Source organism: Rutilus rutilus, assembly GCF_951802725.1.
Source record: "Rutilus rutilus genome assembly, chromosome: 8".
Classification (NCBI taxonomy): Eukaryota; Metazoa; Chordata; class Actinopteri; order Cypriniformes; family Leuciscidae; genus Rutilus; species Rutilus rutilus.
In genome coordinates, this window is record NC_140222.1 from 43,532,611 (window position 1) to 43,542,100 (window position 9,490).

The window sequence follows — 9,490 nt, forward strand, 5'->3', positions numbered from 1 at the left end:
TGCAACTCAGAGCAGCAAAGAAAAACACTGCAAACCGAGACGAATGGACAGTAAGGACTATAACAGATGTGGTAACAACCATGCACCACAGAAATGCCTGGCTTATGGCAAAGACTGTCACAAGTGTGGTGGAAAAAAAATATTTAGCACGATTCTGCTTGACTAAAAAGAAAGTTTGAGTTGTAGAAAGAGCAAAGGACAACAGTGAGGATGAGCAGTTCTTTGTGGATGAAGTGAGAACCAAGGACGAGTGGAGGGCTAATTTAGATGACTGTAGCCTTTAAACTGAACACGGGGCAGCAGGCGATCCTTCTGCCAACAAAAGGCTTCTACAAGACAGAAAGATAAGAATACAAACTTATAATGATGAGCCGAATCCTACAAAATGGGTATGTAGGTTCACACTGACAGCAGAAACAGGACAGTCTGTGACTGTGACAAGGCTTCGTTACGTCATAACTGTTTCGTCGCTGAACCAGAGGTCTGACAGAAAGTCTTTATGGGTTTTAACTAATCTCTGAATGTAATTTAATGTATAAAAATGTATATCAGTTTTATACATTTGTAGATGTTTTAATGAGACATTTGTATAATTAAAAGGAAAAATAGTAGTTATTGGTCTCTTTATTTTACGGTTTAGCTGAGCCATCTGTAAAACAAACAAAACGAGCCTTGGGGAAATGTATACAGTGTCTACATGTGTATGGCCCCGACTACACTGCTTAGCAGAATCAATTTCTTTTGTAAATTAAACCAGTGTTTCTCAACCAGTGGGTCGCGAGACTTTCTCTGTGTTCTCTGTGTTACACCGGCACAGACATCGATGCCTTGATTTGACTCATTTAATAAAGATTTTTGGATGTTGTTATCTTTGATTTGCACTTTAGTTACTATAGATACAAGAATGGAAAAGGTTGGTTATTGATTAATACAGTAGCGGCTTGAATACTGCATATACGTTGTTGTATGAACCAGACTGCGATTAAATATGGTTGTCAAAACACCGACTGTGTAAACCAATGCAGTGCTGTCGCCAGACCTCAGTCTTAAGGGGGGCATATGAAATGCATGGGAGGGCACAATTATTATTAGCCTACAGTAGGTATATTTATAATAATCGTATACTCTATTCGCGCAGCACGTAATCATCACGTTAAACATGACCAACAGCAATATGACCAGGTAGCCTATAGCCTCCACCACATTACATAGAAGCAATGTTATGAATATCCATAAAACACTTGACTATACAACATATTAGATGTAACACCAGACGCATCTCTCAAACATTGCATTTTAAAGCAGTCAACATGGGATATGCATTGCCATGAGACGCACGCACGCACATACACACGCACAGAGACTTTCAACCTACCGGTACTCTGAGTTAGATTGGGCCCAAAAAAATCAAGCCCGACACTACCCGAGCCCGTGCACATTGTGTCCGAGCCCAGCCCGGCCCGACACATTAACTGTAATTATGAGCCCGAGCCCGATTTAAACCCGACCATTTTTTAATACGTGGGCCGTTATAACCAGGGGTGGCGCCAGGGAATTTGTTAACGCAGGTGCTGAGGTGGTGCTAGATATATTATATATAAATGCTATTAATAAATGAGCAAACATTGGCCACTTAATATTTAATATTCAATTATTTTAATTGTCACAATTAAAGTATTAATTTTATTCAATTGAACAAGCACCATCCAGCATTCAATGAAATATTCTTAAAGATTTATTATTATTAATAATGTTATTTCAACATAATATCTCTTGTTTCGACATAATATGTGTGCGTGCAACAAGCAAGATGTGCATTTGTAAATTCGGTGACGTGTGCATTGATTTTTATTAATAAACTAGTGTTTTCTGTCAGTGTCGGCTGCAAAGATGAAGTTGACGATCGCCATCTCCGTAGTGAACGCGAGAGTAGCCTATTTCTTTTCGTTTTGAATTGTTTCGTTTAAAGACATTTCAAGCTTTCTTTAGATGTATTTCTCATGTCTGTGAGGCATACACTGAGTTTCGGATAATTTATGATGAGATGCGCTCCAGTTCACGAGCAATGCAAGTGACCGCGCCGGCGCCTCCATGATTATATTGTCTGCTATATTTGCTTCTTATTTATTAAATCCAGGCTTGGTTGATAAAAAAAGATAAAAATTAAGATACAATTTATACAAAACGAAATTCACTTTAAAGAAAGTTTTTCTACAAAACAAAACTTAATGAAGTAGTCAAAATCATGTCTGACCCACTCTATGTCTGCCGATATATTGCGCATCCTATCTTACTCGTGCTGTTCACTTTTCATAATCAACATATATGGAAAAAAATAACATTATAATATTTTAACAAATATGAAACTAAATAGGCTTATTTAATGGCTACAACACGTATAGTAGGCCTACTATAGTAGACTCTCTATTTGTACAAATTGCTGCACATTCATTTAATTCTGAATTTTGCACAAGTTGAAAGGCATTTGTTTGTGCATAGTAAAACATTTATCAACAGTTATCAGGTTCACGGATAATTGTGTGTGCATTTATTAATTATTATCTTAATGAATAATGCAACAACGACGAAGCATGTAAACTGCGTTGTTTGTTTATTCAGAATGGAATGGATCGCAAATGGATCCTTTATATTTTTAATGTTTTAATGATAAAGAATGCAACATTAATGCAACACAAAATTAGCAACTATGATAATATAAAATTAAAATTAAAGTAATTTTTTAAGAGATCTGTGCCTCAAGTGCACAAGCATTTTTGGGGGCGGGTCCGGCCCCCTATGGCCCGCCCATAGCGACGGATGTGAACCGAGGACTTTCAGATGCAAAGATTTGATCACTTTCTGATGTCTATAGGATTATACCCAATCCCTTCAGTCATACAGTACACCTCTCCTCAATAAGCAACGCAATATGTGTTATCATTTATGCCAATTTCTTTCAAAAGAAGAAAAGGTTGTAAAGTTATAAAAATGATAGACTTGCAAATATGGAAGTAAAATAATGACAACTGCTTTTGAAACAAAATAGCTTGTTGAATTGCACTACTTAAAAAAATACACATTGCAATAACCCTGTTTGCATTTTAATGCATTGTATTTTTAGGTCTTGCATTTTTATGGGCTGAAATTCAACATGGTTGTATATTTAAGCTGTGAATATTTCAATTCAAAACATTTCACACACATTTTTTATTATTAAAAATTCAATAATCCATATTCACCATTCAGATTTCACTATCATAATATTCATTATGTTTAAAAATACAACCTATCACGGATGGATAGGGTTTGATGGACTTCCAAAAAAAGATATCCATTGACTACTATTATAAGGCTTGGAAGAGCCAGGACATTTTTTTATATAACTCTGATTGTATTCGTCTAAAGAAGAATGTCATATACACCTAGGATGGCTTCAGGGTGAGTAAATCATGGGCTAATTTTCATTTTTGGGTGAACTATCCCTTTAAGTGTCCTGACCGCAGGGGAATCCTGGAGAATGAGGTATTGAGGGAATCCCCAGTTCTGCAGCACAGCACCATGATATAAAGTTAAGAAAACTAAACAACCGAGAGAAATATGTCTACTACCTCAGATTTAACGTTTTATCTGAACATCAGCATCGGGGGATAACATTATAATCTCGTTCACGGTAGAGAAGTGTTCACTGTTCACATGTGCAAAACTAACTGTGAAGACTTAAATGTGTAAACAGCTTTTGTGTCTTTATCAGCTTTTCCATATACTGGTCCTGATAATCATCACACACACACACTTACCGCTTGCTCCATTTCTGTAAACCCATTTTTATGAATGAATGACTCACTCACTGCTCTATAGTTTTCTTCTTTGCCTGCTGGTGAGGCCGACTAACAGCACTGGAGATCATCAATCGGCAATTTACTGATATTCCTGCCGTTCCCGGATGTCAAATGTTGAATTTTCTGTCGAATTTGAACCACTGAATTTGTGGAGGCGAATTTGTAAAGCGAAATAAAATGGACTGAAAATTGCCTGTCGAATATTATAGGTTGTATTTTTAAACAGAATGAATATTTTGGAAGTGAAATCTGAAAGGTGAATATGGATTATTGAATTTTTAATTATAAAAATGTGTGTGAAATGTTTTGAATTGAAATATATACAGCTTAAATATACAACCATGTTGAATTTCAGCCCATAAAAATGCAAAACCTAAAAATACAATGCATTAAAATGCAAGCAGGGTTAATGCAATGAATAGTTTTTCAAGTAGTGCAATTCAACAAGCTTTTTCGTTTCAAATTCATTATTTTACTTCCATTTGCAAAAAAACACTTCAATAAATAACAATGGTGAAGAACCACTGATAAAGGGCATTTTACAAGGTATGTGCAGGCGACAATCTTTCTGTTTTTAACGGCTTTCATGTGTGCACAAATTTGGTAACCAACAATGCTGACCACTTGCTATAGCGAGTGAACACTTTTTGTATCAGAGACAATTCCTGTATAAATATTCAGTGTTGTAAGTGAAAGCTAATTAATGAAATAAACTGACATTTATCAACTGTGACCGTTTTCTTGGTCATCTGTGTTAGCAAGTAAATAACTAGTATTATTTTCCCCATTTTGACGTTCTTTGTTATGCTGTCTCCTTCATACCTGATGTTTACGCTGTGCGTGCGTGTGTCTCGCAGCACTGCAGCGGCTGTGGACAGCGGGCCGCTCGGGACAGGCCTGTGGTGTATGCGGACAGGGCAGGCTACACCAGACTCTGGCATCCCTCCTGCTTCATGTGCTGCGAGTGTGGAGAGCCGCTGGTGGACCTCATTTACTTTTGGAAGGAAGGAGCCCTGATGTGCGGACGCCATTACTGCCAGAGCATCAGACCTCGCTGCCTGGGCTGCGATGAGGTAAAACACTTTCATCTTAAAGAAAATGCAATAAAAGAAAACTGAACATGATATATTCTTTAGCTTGAGATGTGTATGTGAAATAAGTACCTATGAATTCTCTGTCTGTCTCTTTCTTTCTTTCTTCTGCAGCTGATCTTCTCAGAAATGTTCCTTCAGGAGGCCAATGGCCATGCCTGGCATAAGGAGCACTTGTGCTGTTGGCTGTGTGGACAGAGTATCAGAGTTCAGTGTGGCTGTGACAAACGGCCATCAAAATAGTTCACAAAACTAAACCAAAATATCACCCTGGCAAATAGACAATGAACACTCACATCCAACAAGAAAAACCATCATCGATCATCAATATCAATAAAATATGATTTGATTAAAAGTCTAGAACCAATTAAAGGGGTCATGAACTGAGAAATCAAATCTTTTGACATATAATTGTGCTATAACAACATACTGTATGTTTTCCACATTGGTCCAAAAACCGCTTTTCTTGCCACCAAGCTGCCATTTCAAGGTTGTATTACATAATGAACACACAGATCAAGCCTACTTCGTCATCATCTCCTCTTTGACCAACCCACTTTCTATATAGACAGAAAGACCAACAGGATCACTGGACTAAAAATAACATTACTGTACCTTACCTAAAACCAAAGGATTTTAATGTTAGGAAGGTGGCGGTTTATTAACGTCTCAGTAGAGCGTTCGCATCAGTTAGAGCTTGGTTTGTTCAGGTTCTTTGGTAAATGAGTTTGACGCAGGCTTTGCGGACAGACTTAATGGAAAGATTTGGACCCAACAGTAATGCGGCAACATGTACGTTAGTTGTAATGTCTAATCTATCAGTGATTTCTGATCTCAGACTCCTGTTTAGTCAATATCTCAGTCACACTGTAAAACCTAACAGTAATATGTACTAAATAAAATTGAGCTCACAGCACTCAAATATTACCGAAACTTGAATGACTGAAACAGAACTCAAACTGAATGAATTATAGAACATTTCTAGATCCCAGAATGATAATTGTATAATTAAGTGATTAATTAAGTGATGATTGAGCATTAGTGATGAGCACCTGCTGTTAACAAGCAGAATCACTGAAGGAAAGAGAAACACAAGAACTACAACTGACTTCCAGCCACAGCAAAATCAACGGGAGATAAAAGAAGACATTAAATATCTCAAGATCTCAGCAGAGGAGGATTAAACAACTCCACAAACAACATTACAAGCTTCACTTATTATTAACCACTTTGACTTTATTACTGCCATTCGTCTACAGAAGTTCCTATTAGAATTAACAAAGGTTTATAAGTTGATGATTTGAGTTTCATTTAAGGTCACCATGGTGGAGATCAGCGTTTGCTTTAGTTGAGCTCTTGACCCTTGACTTTTGCACGTAAGATTTTCTTTGGCTGCTATAATTGAGTGTTTATAAAACATATTTATTATGGCACAAAAGCCAAGGAAAAGTCTGATCGGGTGTTGATGGTGAAGGATTGATGATGACGACAATCATCATTTAGTGACTTGATTCACTGATTTCATTCAGAGTCTGATCTCTGATTAAAAGGGCAACTTATTAGTTTTACTCAAAACTGTGATTCTACAGCATAAGAGCTAGCCATGTTGTGACCGTCAGATAACATGAGGGATTTTACAAATAGTTGTGCACAAAACGTTTCACAGAAAAAGTATTGCATTACTAAGACTCTCACAGACATCAAGAATCAGCATATAAATCTCAACAATGGTGACCATTAAAAAATTATTCATGCTGCAATGCATGCTGGGTACTACCATAATACAAAACTTATCCATGGCTCCCAGCATCCATTGCGGTATAAATCACTTTTTTAATGGTCACCATTGTTGAGATTCATATGCTGATTCTTGATTACTGTGTAAGTCAGCATTAGACCATAGAGGTTTTTAAAATCTGATTGTCACAACAATGGGTCTTACAGCAGAATCAGTTCTATTATAATGATTAATACAAGTAATACATCACCTGTCTAATCAGAGATTAGGCTCTGGAAAAGATCAGAGAATCAAGTCACTAAATGATGATTTTTATCATTCAAACATAACCACATGCTCATATTTTCTTTTGGCGTATGTGCCATAACAAATGTGTTTTATAAACACTCAGTTACAGCAGCCAAAGGAAAAACTGGTGTTATAAAGTCAAGGGTCAAGAGCCCAACTAAAGCAAACACTGATCACTATCATGGTGTCTTTAAATGAAACTCAAGAAATCATTATCATCTAACCCTCTGTTCATTCTCAATAACAACTTCTGTAGACGCATGACAAAAGTCAAACTGTTTAGTAATAAGTGAAGCTGGTAATGCTGTTTGTGTAGTGGTTTAATCCTCCTCTGCTGAGATCTTTAGAGATTTAAACGTCTTTTATCTTGAGTTGATTTCATCTAAGGCTGTGGTTGGAAGTCAGTTGTAGTTCTTGTGTTTCTCTTTCCTTCATTGATTCTGCTCGTTAACAGCAGGTGTTAATCACTAATGCTCAATAATCACTTAATTAATCACTTAATTTCTTGACTGCAATGTAAATCTACTTTTATTAAACTCAACTGAAATAATTGCAGAGTACTCATAACTATTGGTTTTTAAAATTAAAAGAATTAAGGCAATCGGCTTCCTCAAATGTAATAAGTTAGCTTAACTTATTGAATTTGACTTTGTGTGTGACATTGTGAGCTAACAGTAACTGCAAGTGCTCTGAGTTCATTTAAAGTTTGTCATTTCACTGTTTTTACTCAATAAAGTAAAGTTTCAGCTATATAAAGTATTTAAATGCAGTGTAAAGTTTAATTGTGTATTAAGAAATATTATTGTTTTAGTGGACTCGATTAAAATAAGTTCAGAGTACTCATAACTATTGTTTTTATAAACTTAATTGAATTGAGGTAATCGGTTTCCTCAAATGAAATGAGTTAGCTTAACTTGTTGGGTTTTACAGTGCAACCAAGCCAGTGACTGAAACGCCAAAACTCCAGTTATAATCAGTGATGCTTGTATACACTGCATAATAAATCTCATTTACATAGTTTGCACTCTGTAAGTTATATTGAAAGCATTTCATGAAAGGGCAGAAATCGTGTTGAAATTTGTGAGATTGTTGCATTTGTGTGCTCAACAGACTGTGATCGGCTACAATACAGCAACCTTTTGCAATGGGAGTAGATCTAAATATAATGCTATAATCAACACTTTTTAGTTATTAGTTATTTCAGAAGCTGTAAAAGTAAAAACGTAGTTAAAGTTTTCCAAAGAGTTCCACATGTATAATACTTATTACATATATATGTTATCCAGTCATAGCAGTGGACTTTACATTGAGACACCCATTTAAATTAGAGGGCTAAAATTAGGCCTTTTATTTTTAAACGATGTCTTAATTATAACGAATTTGATGTGAAAATCCTACTAACATTATAAGTGCACATCAGGAAAATAAAATAAAATAATAAGAAATGCAATTCATGACCCCTTTAATAGCACTAATCTACAAACTGATGAAGATTCATTAATAACTGACAATGATTGACAAAGGACTAGTTTCTCTAAATATCTTGATAATTTCAATCTCCATTTAAGAGGCTGCCTTCCATGGCTAGCATTTGGCTATTTTTTCTACAAAGATATTATGCGCCAGAAAACCATAGAGTTTGATGGGATGCTTAGTCACTGATGTCAACTAGTACAAATCCCTAAGCTGATACATCTGCTTATTTTGATATCCAAACTATGCACATTGATATGGTTGCTTGCATTTTATTACTTGCATTTAGTATTAACACGATTAGTATAATGGCGTTTCAGTGCTAAAAACTAATCGTCATAATTTTAGAAGATAATCTCATAGCAGGCCTTTTACGAGAATAAATAGCAATGTTTTGAGATTAGCTCAATGTTTCAAGATTAAATTTGACAATTTTACAAGTAAATAAAAAGTGAAGTGCTGTCATCTGATGCTGTGGTAATTCAGATTTCTTTTGGCTATATAATCATTGTTCCACAGCTTAAACAAGTAAATAAAACAGTATATTTCACTTTATTATTTAAAAGGAATAAAAAGATTACAGATTTTAAATCTGAACTCCTAGATGGGGACATACTGTAGATCAGGGATGGACAAACTCGAACCTGGAGGGCCGCTGTCCAGCCCTGATAAAAACTCAGCCGCCTGTAGCTTTAGTGGTCCTGAAGACACTGGTTAACTGGTTCAGTGGCCCTCCAGGACCGAGTTTACCCATCCCTGCTGTAGATATTTGAGCATATATCTACATATTTGTTTAGATCAGGGGCTCTCAACTCTGGCCATTGACGTCCACTGTCCTGCAGAGTTTAGCTCCAACCCTGATCAAACACTCCCGAACCAGCTAATCAGTGTCTTCAGGATCACTAGAATGTTACAGAGTTGGAGATAAACTGCAGGAAAAGTGTATCTTGATGGCCGGAGTTGAGAATCCCTGGTCATGATGGTCAGTTTTATAGACTTTTTTATAGTCATTATTACTCAAGCTGGTTCAGGCATGTCTACGCCAGACGTGACTAAAGACA

At 36.2% G+C, this 9,490-nt stretch overlaps 1 protein-coding gene across 2 annotated transcripts in view; it reads left to right on the plus strand.

Annotated features, from left to right (window-relative positions):
- lmcd1 (LIM and cysteine-rich domains 1) overlaps positions 1 to 8,898 on the plus strand; it is a 43,849-nt gene extending 34,951 nt beyond the window's left edge. For both annotated transcript variants that reach the window (XM_084416158.1, XM_084416159.1), the window contains exons 6-8: positions 4,697 to 4,912; positions 5,045 to 5,779; positions 7,887 to 8,898. In XM_084416158.1, the coding sequence (XP_084272284.1) occupies positions 4,697 to 4,912; positions 5,045 to 5,173 (345 nt within the window). In that variant the 3' untranslated portion in view covers positions 5,174 to 5,779; positions 7,887 to 8,898. The remainder of the gene's footprint in view (positions 1 to 4,696; positions 4,913 to 5,044; positions 5,780 to 7,886) is intronic.
- The last annotated feature ends 592 nt before the right edge of the window (positions 8,899 to 9,490 follow it).